The sequence below is a fragment of the Paroedura picta genome, chromosome 5 (genome assembly GCF_049243985.1).
Source record: "Paroedura picta isolate Pp20150507F chromosome 5, Ppicta_v3.0, whole genome shotgun sequence".
NCBI classification, from domain to species: domain Eukaryota; kingdom Metazoa; phylum Chordata; class Lepidosauria; order Squamata; family Gekkonidae; genus Paroedura; species Paroedura picta.
Window position 1 is genome coordinate 34,936,452 of NC_135373.1, and position 14,017 is coordinate 34,950,468.

General features: G+C 47.6%; 1 protein-coding gene across 11 annotated transcripts in view; it reads right to left on the reverse strand.

Moving 5' to 3' along the window:
- Positions 1–14,017, reverse strand: part of PTPRU (protein tyrosine phosphatase receptor type U) — a 446,790-nt gene that overhangs the window by 194,163 nt on the left and 238,610 nt on the right. For all 11 annotated transcript variants that reach the window (XM_077337173.1, XM_077337172.1, XM_077337171.1 and 8 more), the window contains exon 8: positions 3,171–3,479. In XM_077337173.1, coding sequence (XP_077193288.1) covers positions 3,171–3,479 — 309 coding nt within the window. The remainder of the gene's footprint in view (positions 1–3,170; positions 3,480–14,017) is intronic.

The following is a 14,017-nucleotide window of genomic DNA, read 5'->3' on the forward strand; positions in this document are numbered from 1 at the left end:
TTACTGGGTGTGGTGGGGTTGCCAAGCTCCAGTTAGGGGCTGGAATTCTCCCATAATTACAGCCAATCTCCAGACAACCAAGACCAGCTGCCCTGGACAAAAATGGCTGCTCTGGAAGGTGGGCTCAATAGCTTTATACCGTGCCAAAGTCCCTCCCACTCCTCACTCCAAGCTCCACCCCCAAATCCCCAGAGATTTCATAACCTGGTTCTGGCAACCCTCTGAGAAATGACTGATAGCTACAGCACAGCCATGATGCAATACTCAAAGATGTGTGTCTATAACCCAACATTGCCTAACTGGAGTTCTCTTTCAGAGTTATGAGTCAGGTCTGTGAAGAGCCTTGGCACAAAACAATTCAGGGGGGATTACGCATGCAGGCACACAAGAGTGAACTCAGTAGAAATGCACTTGATCATGCACTGTGCCCCAATTATCATCAGAAGAATCAGGAAACGATCCTTGACTATATGAAAAGGGCCTTATTTGGGTCAGATGTGAGCAAATGTTCCAAACAGAGCAGGCCTCAGAAACAGGCTGACCCCAGAGCCTTGCATTGTCATTAATATCTACCTCGCCAAGGTGTTGTGAGTGTTAATTAATTGGTGTTTCGAGATCGACAGATGAAAGGTACTGGCTGAGAACTAGGGGGTAATTATCGTGATTGTTGATATTGTTATTAGGCTTTGAGATGTTTAACAAAAAAAAAAAACATGAAAGGAAAACATTCTGCTCCGGCAGAGAGGACTACAGAATAGAATACAAATCTCTCCCAAAGCAGAAGAACTTGGGGGGGGGGGGGCAGAATTTAGCCATAACAATTCAGATGCTGCTGCGGGACAGAAAAGCCATGTAGAACAAAGCTGCATTGAAGTGGGTAATCAGGCAAGACTGCCCTGCTTCTCCTGGCAGTCTTCAAGCAAAGGTTGGATACACACTTTTCTTTGATGTTTTAGGATCCTTTGGGCTGATCCTGCGTTGAGCAGGGGGTTGGACTAGATGGCCTGTATGGCCCCTTCCAACTCCATGATTCTCTGATTCTATGATTCTCTGATTCCTTTGCATCAATTGAAAAGATGGTTGGACTTAACCCACTAATTTTACCATTACATCCCAGTTTGGATTGCCAGAGCCTGAAGAGCTGCTGGTGGGAGATGGGGAGTTGCCAGATCCAGGGTGAACCTGGGGAGCAGATGGACATCAGTGGGGTACAATCTCATAAAGCCCCCCCTCCAAAGCACCCATGTTCTCCATGGCTTGTAGCTTGGAGATGAACTATAATTCTGGGGGGACTCCGTGTTCTGCCTGGAGGGTGGTATCCCTTACCCCAGCTGGCAAACAGTTTGTGGATACCCTTCAAGCTAGAACTGGATCCCCAGTGATATGCAATTCTGGTTTGGAAGGCAAGCTCAAACGAGATGCGACACAACCACAATCACAGACTTCCACTTTCCTAAAAAGCTCAGTTAGCGACACCAGGCCAATCTTAATGAAAACTCTGGAAGGGCTGCTGGGGAGACAATTGACTCTTTCTTCTCCTGCTTCTTCCATGATCTAAATTAGCCTCTTCCGAGCTGCATTCAGTTCAGTGCACAGGAGAGTCTTCTTTCTTTGGGCTGGCTAAACGGTAATTGGAATTGGCTGAATCATACGCAAGAGAAAATTATGCTTGGTTCCAAATAAGAAATGAGGAAATCAAAATGTGGAAGCTGGGAAATCCAATCCTGGAGATTCAAACCAAGAAGTCAGGGAAACTGATTTGAAGAATGAGGAATGAGCCAAGCCACCTCTGAGCCAAGCCACAATGTTGCTTAACCTGGAACAGATAACTGCCTTGGTTTATACCAGGGGGACCCAATGGGGTGTCATTTCCTTGTGCCTGCCAAGTATTTTTTAGTAAAGGGGGCAAGGTGTGGCTTTTGTCCAGCAGGGCTTTTGATTGGCTACTGGAGATTTAATTGGCTGTCTGGTCTTTTCAAAATCTTGCATCCTCCACAGCACAAGGATCCCCACTGTGTGATTGAGAGTAAGCTGTGTCAGCTGTTTCGTGGCTAGCTTGCCTTCTTGTGGCAGCCATCTTCTGCCAGCCGTTTTGTGACTCCAAGCCTGGGAGCTGAAAGGGGCTGGGGACCTTGGTTTGTTCCCATCTTAGAAAAACCCTTTCCTGCATTCCAGAATGTCCAGCTCCTTAAGTTCCGTCTTGTTCTTCTCTGAGTTGACATCTGCACCAGTCAAAGCAGATTCTCAGCTACTGGAGAAGACCCAAGAAGATGCAGCCTCTTAAGGACATATAGATTGGTGTTGTGGTTAGGAGCACTGCCATTTTCTCCAGATGAACTGATGTCTGTCTGCCTGGAGGCTGGCAACCTAAGGCACACCCACTCACAGGGTGCTGCAGAGAGGTGCTACATATGTCACGAAAAAGAAGCAAAATAAGGCTTCCCTCCTCCCTTGGATGGGACATCATCCTTAACCAATTTGGGAGTCCCATCTTTTTATCCCCTCTGTCAATACCAGCAAAAAGAAGGAAGCCGAGAATATAAATAAACCCAGTCCTACCAAGGAAAGCTTTGAAGTCAAACCCCACAATCTTGTAATGGAATGATCACCAGCCCTCCATTGCTTCCTCTCCTACATACCACTGCAGTGATTCCAAATGCGATGTTAGTAGGCAACGTATTGCACACTACTGACCTTTCTGGTGCAAAGCATCTCTTCCCCAAAACACAGAATGAATCCTAGCATTCCTCGATCTCACTGTAACTTTAGAATATACCAACAGGCTTCAACTGCAGTTCCATTCAGAAATAGCTACTTCCATCTTAGGAAGATGCTTAACTTGGGGCCTCCCCAGATTTTGTAGCTGCCCACCCCCCCAGCCTGTGGTTTTTTCTGACACCTATGGGAGCCATTTCATAGTGGCACCCACTACAAACTTCCAAAAGTGCCCTCAAGTGCGTCAAGGTTGGGTACTCCAGGACAATGCTGAGACATGAGTCCAAGTGCTCTGACCTCGTTTACACTCAGAGGCTGACTGCACACCTGAAGAGGCTATTCATACTGTGGCCACCATATTGGACAACTCCATTCTCTCCATACCCAAGGCCCTGTTAGAACAATGAGTCTATCTGTCCCGCACAAACTCCCCTGAGCAAGTGGCCAACACTCACCATCTTCGTCAGTCTGGAAGATCATTTCTTTGCCTTCTTTCCGCCCTTCAGGGTTGGAGAGGATGAGTTTGACGTAGACATTTTTGTAAGGCTGCAGGTTCTTGATGGTGTAGCGGTTGACATTGCGCTCCATCTTCACGCATTCCCGGAAGGTCTGGTTGTGGCCCGTTCCCAAGGCATAGCGGTAGCAGAGGGTGACGGTGTATGTGTGACACCGTGTCAGGTTGTAGCCCAGGGGTTCCCACTGTAGCTTCAGTTGCCGAGACTGGATGTCAGCGAAGGCGAGGCCTTTGGGGGCCCTCATTGGCTCTGCCGAAGAAAGAGGGAGAACTAATGAATGACAGGATAGGCCATGCTTATCTCATTTCCTTGCTTAATTTGTAGACTGCCTTTCTCACTGAGGCTCAAGATACTACATTAAAAAAAATGCTGTAAAGACCAGTAGAATAGATATACAAATGGGGCAGGGGAGGGGTGTCTAAATATTTCCAGTATTAAAACTACAACCCTATTCCTTTTCTGACCATTTCATTAGCATCCTATTTCCCTTTTTTTAAAAAGCATCTAGAGTGCAAAGGTCCACATACTCAGAATGCGCAAGAGATGCCCCTATTTATTTATTGACACCCTGCTTTTCTCCCCAGAATGATGATGAGTCCAACTTTTGGTGATCCTACGGCACAACTGCTGCCACGATTTCCAATCTTACACCGCTTCTTTTAGCCGTGTAATGTTCTGGCCGGTGTCCATTTTGATCGTATCTAACCACCATGTTCTTTGTCAGCCTGGTTTCCCTTTTCCACTAACCAATCCTAGCATAATAGCTTTCACCATTGAGTTGGGTCGCATGATATGGCCAAAGTAAGTGAGCCGGAGTTTCGTGATTCTGCCTACCTCCCCAAAATAGCACATGTCATTGTATCTTCACAGTGTAAGGTGGGTGACAAGAACAGAGAGGGGCCAAGATCACCCATTGTGCTTCCATGGAGATCCAGGCATGGGTCTCCCATATCTGCAACGTTCCTTTTTCCTGACTGGAAACAGCTTTTACTAAGACGTTGCATTCTGCACTTGAATCGTTCCAGTTGTCAGTCTCCTCTCTCCTTCCTGCTTAATCGGAAGGGGGGGCAGCCACACACACTTTCATCTCCCTTTCTGGATAGCTCTGAAGCTAGAGTGTGGGGGGTGCAGGTAGCTCCAGCTGGCATTTAAAGCGAACAAGGCTGGAGAGGGCTTTATTTCCAGCCTTTTGTCCGCTGTCTCTACAGCCAGAGCTATCTGTGAAAGGAGGGGGGGATTGATACCCTGACCAATCAGTGACAGACTACTGCACTATGTCAGTGGTGGAGTGCAAAGAAGAGGGTAGAAGATAAATCTAAAAACCATGGACATCTATGTTTGCAATACTGGGCTTTCAGAGTGCATTTCTCAGATTTAGCAGATAATATCCGCTCCCAGATAGCCCAGAAAAAAAGGGTTGTCACTGTGGAGTCAATCATGGATGTGGCAGATGGAAAATTTAAAGCGATCAAAATCAAAATGGAAATTGGAAAAGGTGCAGTTTGCTTTTAAAAATCCAGGCTGATAGAGGATAAAAATCCCAGTGCAGATAAGACCCTAGTGCTTTGCTCACTAGTGGCAGACTAAGACCTGAGGCGCCTGAATTAAAACCCCCACTCAGCCATGAAGCTCCCTCGGTGACCTTGGGCCAGTTGTTTTCTCACAGCCTAACCTACCTCACAGGGTTGTTGTGGGGGCAAAAAGGAAGCAAGGAGAGCTGCGTACGCCACACCCTGAGTTCCTTGGAGGAAGGGTAAGAGTTAAAGTGTGGTCAATAGATGGCAGGATTAGGAAAACGCTTAGCTTGAAAGCTTAGAGAGCAACTGCTAGTCCTAATAAACAATCAGTTCAGAGCCGCGTGTGACTTTAAGTTGTTCTGCAGGGCTTGCAAGACAGAGCTGTTCCACCAGGCCTATGGTTGAGGTGGGCAGGGTCCATCAGTTTGTTGATCTCCTGAACCAAAGGTCCATCCAAACTAGAATATCAAAGGTCATATATGCTCCCCCTTCCATCCCTAGAACAGCTTGAAGGATGCAGTGAATAGCTATATTTCATAATCTTAATGTTTTACAATGTTATGAACGGTGGCATAAAAATGGAATAAATAAATAATAAATTATGAATAATAAAATAATGGGCTTGCAGATGATTGTTCTGTCTCAGATTAAAGCCGTTCCAGAGCTTCACACTCACAATCAGGCTCCTCTTCAAGCACCTGCCTAACATTCTCTTCTTTGGACAGTTCACAGGGGACTTTAGCAGCTGTCACTTTATGCCAGATTGGGAAGTTTCTTTTTCCACACTTCCAAAACGTACTTTCCATTCATGGCTTCTGACACAGCATGCTATTCTTGAATATTGATGCAAAGTTACTTTGACATCTTTCTACGGCTTGACATACATCCCGCCCCAAGTGGTTTTGACAGGGCCAGCTTCTTTTAAGAGGAGACAGTCCTAAAGACTCTTCTGAGTCTTTCGGATCTTAATGGTGTCTTAGCAATGATCCATGTCCTTATGGCTGCAGCCTGATTAGCCTGGATTAGCCTGAGCCCATCAGAACTTGGAAGCTAAGCAGGATTGGTCATGGTGCACATGGGGAAGGGCAAACTGCCTTGGAAGTAGAGAGCCAGCTTGGTGTAGTGGCTAGGAGTGCGGGCTTCTAATCTGGTGGCCTGGGTTTGATTCCCCGCTTCCCCACATGCAGCCAGCTGAGTGACCTTGGGCTTGCTACAGACCTGATAAAGCTGTTCTGACCGAGCAGTAATATCAGGGTTCTCTCAGCCTCACCCACTTCACAGGGTGTCTGTTCTGGGGAGAGGAAAGGGAAGGCGATTGTAAGCCGCTTTGATATTCCTTCGGCTAGAGAAAAGCAGCATATAAGAACCTTCTTCTTCTTCAAGGTTGTGATGCAGAGGCGACCCATGGCAAGCCACTTCTGTTTGTCCCTTTGCCTTAAAAACTCCTTAAAACTCTTTCATTGCCTTCATCTGGAAGTGGGAATTTGCCTCGCCAGGAGCTGTAAAGCGGTGCAAATTCCCAGTGCGGAAAAGGCCACCCAGTGCTCTCAATAACAAAACCGCTATCTATAGAAAAGACTTATCAGCCCTTGACTGCAGTAGTATTGACAAGCCCATGTGCTCCCCTGCCCCTCCCCGCGGTTGAAGAGAGGTGCCTGGGAGAGAACTTTTCAACTGGCTCCGGTTTCGACAGCAATATAATCAGAAGGCTGCCGTTCTGCGCGCACAGCCACGACTTGGGAAATGTCGGTGGTCATTCTCCTAATCACTAGCAATTTCCAATGGCTAGATTGCAGCATCCGAGACGGAGCAAGAAATTGTGGTGCCATGAAACTCACTCCGTCCTGCAGGCAATGACAGCTCCCTCGTGCCTGTCCAGCACCGGCTTTCTGTTAAATATCTGGGATTTTTCATAAACATCATTGGGGGGGGGGGGGGAGACAGCTCTAAGTGGAAAAATTTAGGCAGCGCAAAATTCAGCATTTGCCGTCCCGCAGGTCTTATGCAATGTACCCTGACCAATCAATCTAATCGCTCTGTCTCTTCCTCTCCTCTAACAATCAAATCCATCAGTTTTAGGGGGAGTTGTTTTTCTGCGGCTGTTATTTTTAAGGTGTTTTAGTTATCCACACACAGTCTGAATTTACACAGCTGTGGCCACATGTAAGTAGGGATACATTTCAATAAGATTACCATTTCTATCACAGCTTAAAAAAAAAAGATGAGACACAACACCCCACTGGGTTGTTACCTCTTCCCTTCTCCCCCCCCCCCCCCACCAAAAAAAGCCGTTTTTCTAGAAATATACTCAGAACACTAGTAGGACAGCCCCGGAAAGAACTTCTCAAGGTCTTTCAGGGCTGTATTAAAAGCCATTCCCCTGGATTCATTGTACTGTCTGAAGGATTTCTTGAAGTGCCATCCTAAACACATCAGCTCAGAAATAAATCCCACAGAGTCAACGGTGCTTACTTCTTAGTAAACATGTTTATGAGTGCAGTCTTATTCTAAGAGTTGAGCTGAGGCTCTTTTACTGTTCCATCTTTCTCTAATGTTATTGTCGTTATCCTGTTAAGGTGATTGTTGTGATGATGTTATTGCTGTTATCACATGTGGTTACCATATGTTATCTGTATCTTTCTCCTGTCTCCTATAAACCGCCCTTAGCCTTCGGGGAGGGGGCAGGCGGGCTGGATGGATGGATGGATGGATAAGATGCTGTGGGGACAGAGAGTAATTCCTAGAGTTGGGGTAAATGGAGAAATACGAGCAGAAACAGGAACTAGGCTGAAATTTCTGAGGAAGCAGGGGCTATTTTGTTCATTGACATTATAAAAGGATCAGGTATCAAGTGCAGGCTGGAAGTAGCACTTCCAACTCTGGCTTGGGAATTTTTAGAACATTTTCTGGTCTATGTAGATGAGCTGCAAATCCAGGAGATCTCCAAACTCTACCCAGAGGCTGGCAACTCTAGTAGGAAACTTAGTATAATGCTTCAGTGGCAGCTTGGTGTAGTGGTTAAGGACAGCGGCGTCTAATCTGGGGATCCCACTCCTGTACATGCAGCCAGCTGGATGACCTTGGGCTAGTCACAGTCCTGTTACAGCTGTTCTCACAGAGCAGTTCTGTCAGAGCTCTCTCAGCCCCACCTACCTTACAGGGTGTCTACTGTGGGGAGAGGAAGGGAAGGCGATTGTAAGCCGCTTTGAGATTCCTTTGGGTAGTGAAATGCGGGGTCCAAAACGAACTCTTCTAATTTTAGAAGGAAACAAGCAAAAGAATGAGAGAAGCTAAATCTACCTCTCTGTCATCTTTTCTGCCATCTATGTCTTGGTCATCTTTTCTGCCTTGATTCTTTATTCCAGTCACTTTTCTCTCCTCCCAGCTCACATAGTATGTCACATTGAGAAACCTCAACTCACATCTCATACTTCCTCTGTTGCTGAACCTCCATTAAGAAGCAGCCTTCCTGACAAATCCAGGAAAGTGTCCACTTTCAAGCAATTACACAAGGTTGAATGGCTTAAGCGGGTTTTTAAAACAACAGTCTGTTCTCCATGAAGGGTATCAACAGATTATATGGCATTACAATGTTAGTGCTCTGTATTTCCCTGCTTTACTTTTTTTTAATCTGCCATTTTAAATATTCATAAGCCTCCGGGTGGCTGCTTGTGGAGGAAAATGCATAAAGAAGAAGAGTTGGTTTTTATACCCCGGTCTTCCCTACTCAGAGGAGTCTCAAAGCAGCCGACAATCACCTTCCCTTGCACCCTGATAGGCCAAGCAGTCTTCTTTAGTATAAGGCAGCTTCATATGTTCCGGCCAGGTACATGGAAAAGCAGGGATTTGAACCTAGATCTGTGGAACCAGGAAACTACATGTGAGTTTAGGTATGTGGAAGCCAAGATCCACCAGTAATGGAAGCAAGTGTTGTTGTGGGTCTGCCTGTCAACACCTTCTTGGTGAGGAAGCGATGGAGAAAGCTGGGCCTAGTCCATGGAACCTGCAGGAAGAAGCCTCTGTTTGCAGGGGTGAGGGTCAGGCTGAAGACAGCGTGCCTTACCCTCAGTACTGCAGCCTGCAAACTGAAGCTGAAGCAGAGAGGCCCTGCAGCTGCTAGCCTCAAACGCTACCACCCCGGTCACCAGGGCCCTTCGAATGCCAAAAAAGGTGGGTCCAGAGAGAAGAACTGATGCTATAGTGCGGGGGTCATCAACCCCCGGTCTGCGGCCCGGTACCGGGCCTCGAAGGCCACGGTATCGGGCCGCCGGCAGCCGCGCCTGCCTCCCCCCCCAGTGAGAAGGAAGGGAAGAGGCAGATGCTGCCACCGGCACGCTGGCGCTGCAAACGTGCATGCGCACAGTTGCTACACATGCGTGTTTGCGCCCCCTAGTGGTGAAAACTCACACGTGCGGCAATTGCGCGCATGCGTTATCGCCACCTGGTGGCGAAAACTCGCATGCGCAGCAACTGCAGATGCGCGTTTGTGCGCAGCTGCCGCACATGTGCACAGCACCCGGGCCGTCGGCTCTCCCCTCACCCCCAGAGGCGGTCCCTGACCTCAGAAAGGTTGGGGACTGCTGCTATAGTGCACAGTTGGCAGCATAGCAATGGCCGACTTCTGCCTGAGAGTTGGCATCACTGCAGGATCGGGGCTGACAGCCCTGTAGGCCACTGATAACTTGCATCCCTCTCTGGATGATTTAGCAAGCTGATGGCTGGCACCTGCCCTGAAGGACTCCTGATTAAAGCATCTGGTTTGACATTTGGGCTTCTGCATATTTGTGTTTTGACCCTGCACTGTGTTTGAACTAAGCTTATTGCCTCTCACCCCAGGTGAAGAAGAAGCTGGTTCTTATATGCAGCTTTTCTCTACCTGGAGGAGTCTCAAAGCGGCTTACATTCGCCTTCCCTTTCCCCTCCCCTCAACAGACACCCTGTGAGGTGGGTGAGGCTGAGAGAGCCCTGATATCACTGCTGGGTCAGAACAGCTTTCTCAGTGCAGTGGCGAGCCTAAGATCACCCAGCTGGCTGCATGTGGAGGAGCGGGAAATCAAATCCAGCTCACAAGATAAGAAGTCTCCTAACCACTACACCTGAACCTAGCCACCTGGTCACTTCCCTTAGACTGGAATAGGGTAATAGCTTTTTACTAAACAACGGTGAACTGGCAAGCAAGAAATTGCTAAATTATTGTCCTGACTTTGAACACCAAGATCTGTAACTGTGATGCCCAACTAAGCTATAAATTTCAGTTCCCCTCAGCCTATTTTCCTCCTAAAGGTGCTACAAGTTATAAAGTAGGGATGGGGGGGGGGGATGACTGTGGACAGTGAGAGATTCTCTTCTCAATGATGTCAGAAGCATGGACTAAATGATTAGGCTGCCCTCTCCCACTTAAAATTCCAGCCCTGTTTTCCGGTCCACAGAAATACACACAGATAAGATCATGCTTTAATTTCACACCCAGGGCAGGAGTCAAATATTTGGCCAGCACATGCAAATCAATTAGAATTTGCCAGGCTGTGAAGTCACACAAGGAGCTAGGGCCATGCCCTATGGGAGAAATCCACCTGTATTCTGAATAGAGCAAACTCTAAAGAAGGTCCAGCACTTCCTCTCTTGATACCTTAATGCAGGGGTAGTCAACCTGTGGCCCTCCAGATGTTCATGGACTACAAATCCCATGTGCCCCTGTCATTTGCTGGCAGGGGCTCATGGGAATTGTAGTCCATGAACATCTGGAGGGCCACAGGTTGACTACCCCTGCCTTAATGGACACCACTCTGAGGATTTCCCTTGGAAGGTGACAATTGCATGGGGGAGGGGGGGCTAAGATGAAGGCAAGAAGCAGCCTAGGGGCTAGACCAGTGGTTCTCAACCTTCCTAATGCTGCGACCCTTTAATACAGTTCCTCATGTTGTGGTGACCCCCAACCATAAAATTATGCAAGTGTTCCTTCTCAGAAATTAAACCAAAACTGACCAATGGCATGAAGATCCATTGTTCATGATTGTATAATAATTGTTTTTTTCCCCGGGGTTTCTCAGTTCAGTTCTGCCTCTTGTCCCACCATGCTGATCTCGCTCATTTCTGCAGCTCCAGACAGACGAATGCTCTATCTTGATCTATCCTGCAAAATTGTTGTGTGGATGGTGTCCCCCGGCCAAGCTGCTTGCCCTGCAGTGACCCCTGTGAAAGGGTCGTTCGACCCCCAAAGGGGTCCTGACACCCAGGTTGAGAACCACTGGGCTAGACAGCAATGGTGTGGCACTCTTGTTCCACCATGCCGATCTCTCTCTTTTCCGCTGTTCCAGACAGACAAACAAGGCTGTTGTGTGGATGGTGCCCCCTGGCCAAGCTGCTTGCCCTGCCGCGACCCCTGTGAAAGGGTCATTCGATCCCCAAAGGGGTCCCGACCCCCAGTTTGAGAACCACTGGGCTAGACAGCAATGGTGGGTATGTGTGTCTTCCTAGTCTGATACTTAACCCAAGGTTCCCAAATGTGATGCCTGTGGGCACCCGCCAAAGGTTTTTAGAATGTGGGTGGGCACTTAATAGGCAGGGCTTCTAATTGGCCACCAGAGGTCCAATAGGCTGGGCAGATTAAAATAATGTTGTTTCAGAGGCAGATGCTACAACAGTGTTGTTTTTCCTGTCTCGTTCTTCTTTCCCAATATATTCCCTGAAAAAATATATCCCTTCGAGCCCTAGCCTTAGGGTTCCTCTGCGAATGAGGCTCTGTCTACCATGGCAGCCATTTTGGGGTTGTGTCCACCATCCTGTGTCAGAATTCCAAAGCCTCAAAATGGCTGGGGAGTCTTGATCTAAACAATACACTAATTCAGTTTCTGCGAAGCAGGTCTCAGGGTTGTTGTTTTTTTGTCTGTCTCTAAGAATGCCAATAACTTTCTAGGCACCATCAAAGTTGATGGTCTAAAACTCCTTACAGTCCTGTCTAGAGGACTGTCTGGTGAACACAAGAAGCTGCCTTGTGTTGAATCAGACCTTTTTGACCCCTCAAAATCAGTATTGTCTGCTCGGGTAGTAGACTGCTCTTTCATATCACCTGAAGCCAGGTGCTTTAACTGGAGATGGCAGGGATTGAACCTGTGACCTTCTGCCACTGAGCCATGAGCCCTCCCCACGAAGCTATCTTACACCATTGAACGATTGAGATCTACAACCTTCTTATGTGGATTGTCCCAATGTTCTGTGACAGGACTGAACCCCGGGCAACCATTTTGGGACTTTTCCCACCTAAGATGACCAACCATTGGCTGAGAAATTACAGGACATTTGAGGTGGAACTCAAGGAAGGCATGCTTTGGGGAGGGAAAGGACTACAATGAAGTATATTGCCACAGAGTCTTCCCTCCAGGAAAGCCATTTTTACAGGGGGATTGATCCATGTAATCTTGACATACATTGTCATTCTGGGAGATCTTCAGGCCCCCACCTGGAGGTTGGCAACCCGAGTCCCACTCCCCTATTACAGCCATTTGGTAAGGGCATTACCTTCCTCTTCTCAAAATCCCAAGAGTGCCCCAAATTTCAGCAAAGCCGGGTCTGGATGCAGCATTTCATTCATTAGGCACGACTTGTAGCAGTTTGGGATATCTACAGAATTACTGTCAAGGAATGGGGGATGAGGGCCTCTGGGGTTTGTTAACCGAGATCAGGGAAACAAGCAAAATGTGATATGTGCTTATGCCGTGCAACAAGAGCAGGTGCATCGAAGCCCCTGGGAAGAAAAAGGAAGAGGAATGAGTCAACTCTCAGCATTGTTATTAATGAGAATCATTAATGCAAATATTAATGAGAATCATTAATACTATCCATTTGGGGGAGGGCTCAGCACTTAGATGGCTTTCAACGGCTGTGATTCATGTACAAATTTTGAACACACTGTGCTGTAAACACTTGAAAATTCAGAAGCCCGCTAAACAGGAATTACTCATGTCCTAATAAGCACTAAGGAAACAGAATGACAGAGATGTCTGTCGCCATTTGCGTCAGCACAGAAGGGAACTGGGACCCTCCAGAGGCAGAGGAAGAATGAGCTCTACCTGCTGGACTTAAAGACGGAGGCGTTGGATGGGATTTTATAGAACACCTTTCGGGCAGAGTCCAACAGGAGTGGCCTGGCAGGTAGCAGGTAGTATGGTGTAGTGGTTAAACTGCTGGACTATGATCAGGTAGACCTCAGGATCTGGTAGACTTCAAGATCTGGTAGTCTTCAGTTTCTAACCTCTACCACAAAGTTCATTATGCACGGGCCTGGCTCAGCTGGGCCAATGATGGCCGCCACAGCAAGAATGGGAACACAGAAGAATCATCAGAGGTCCTAATTCGGGGCAGAACCGGGAAGGGGCCTGGACAGCGTTGGCTTTGTGCATAAGCGGGGATTAGCCGTGCTGTCAGGCAAGTGCCAGCCAGTTCTTCCCTGCCCGTGCATAATCCGTCTAGGTGTGCTTGGGCCAGTCACTCTCAGCCAGCCTAACTTATTAAGGTTACCGCAAGTCTAAAATGGAAAAACAGAGAACAGCCTTAGGCCCCTGAAGAAAAGGGCTGATAAAAAATCATGTTCAAAGCATGGGCATAGGTAGCAGGTGCTTCATCAGCACAGCTGCTATGGTGGTTGTCTCTAATGACAAAAGTTCTACAGAAAGTGCCAAGCTAAACTTCCTCCTACGAGGAAGACGTCACCAATGGATAGTCCCAGAAATCCGGGTGATCCTTTTCAGAAGAAGAAGAAGAGCTTCTACAATATGGGGTTATACCTTGCTTTTCTCTACCTTAACATGTCTCAGAGCAGCTTCCCTTCTTCTTTCCACAGCAGGCACTTTGTGAGGTAGGTGGGGCTGAGAAAATTCTGAGAACTGTGACCGGCCCAAGGTCACCCAGCAGGCCTTGTTTGCAGGAGTAGGGAACCAAACCCAGTTCTCCAGATTAGATCCTACTGCTCTTAACCACTACACCAGGCTGGCTCTCTTTTTCAGAAGTATCTCCTACATCATGGAAGCAGAAGAAAGCCAGGACTTTGGAGAAGAAGCCTGCGGGTGGCAGGCAACATGTTGGCATTGTGGTACTGATGGGCACCATCTTGACTATACTAGATAGATCCATGGATGAACATGAAATCCAAGAATGGGTTTTTATTCCAGCATCTTTGATCAAGGAGTTCTTCATTGTGGACTAGTTTATTGCAGGGGACCTGAGCCCACAGCACAAGGAAAACAACACAAACTGAATCAATGCTCCTTCCAT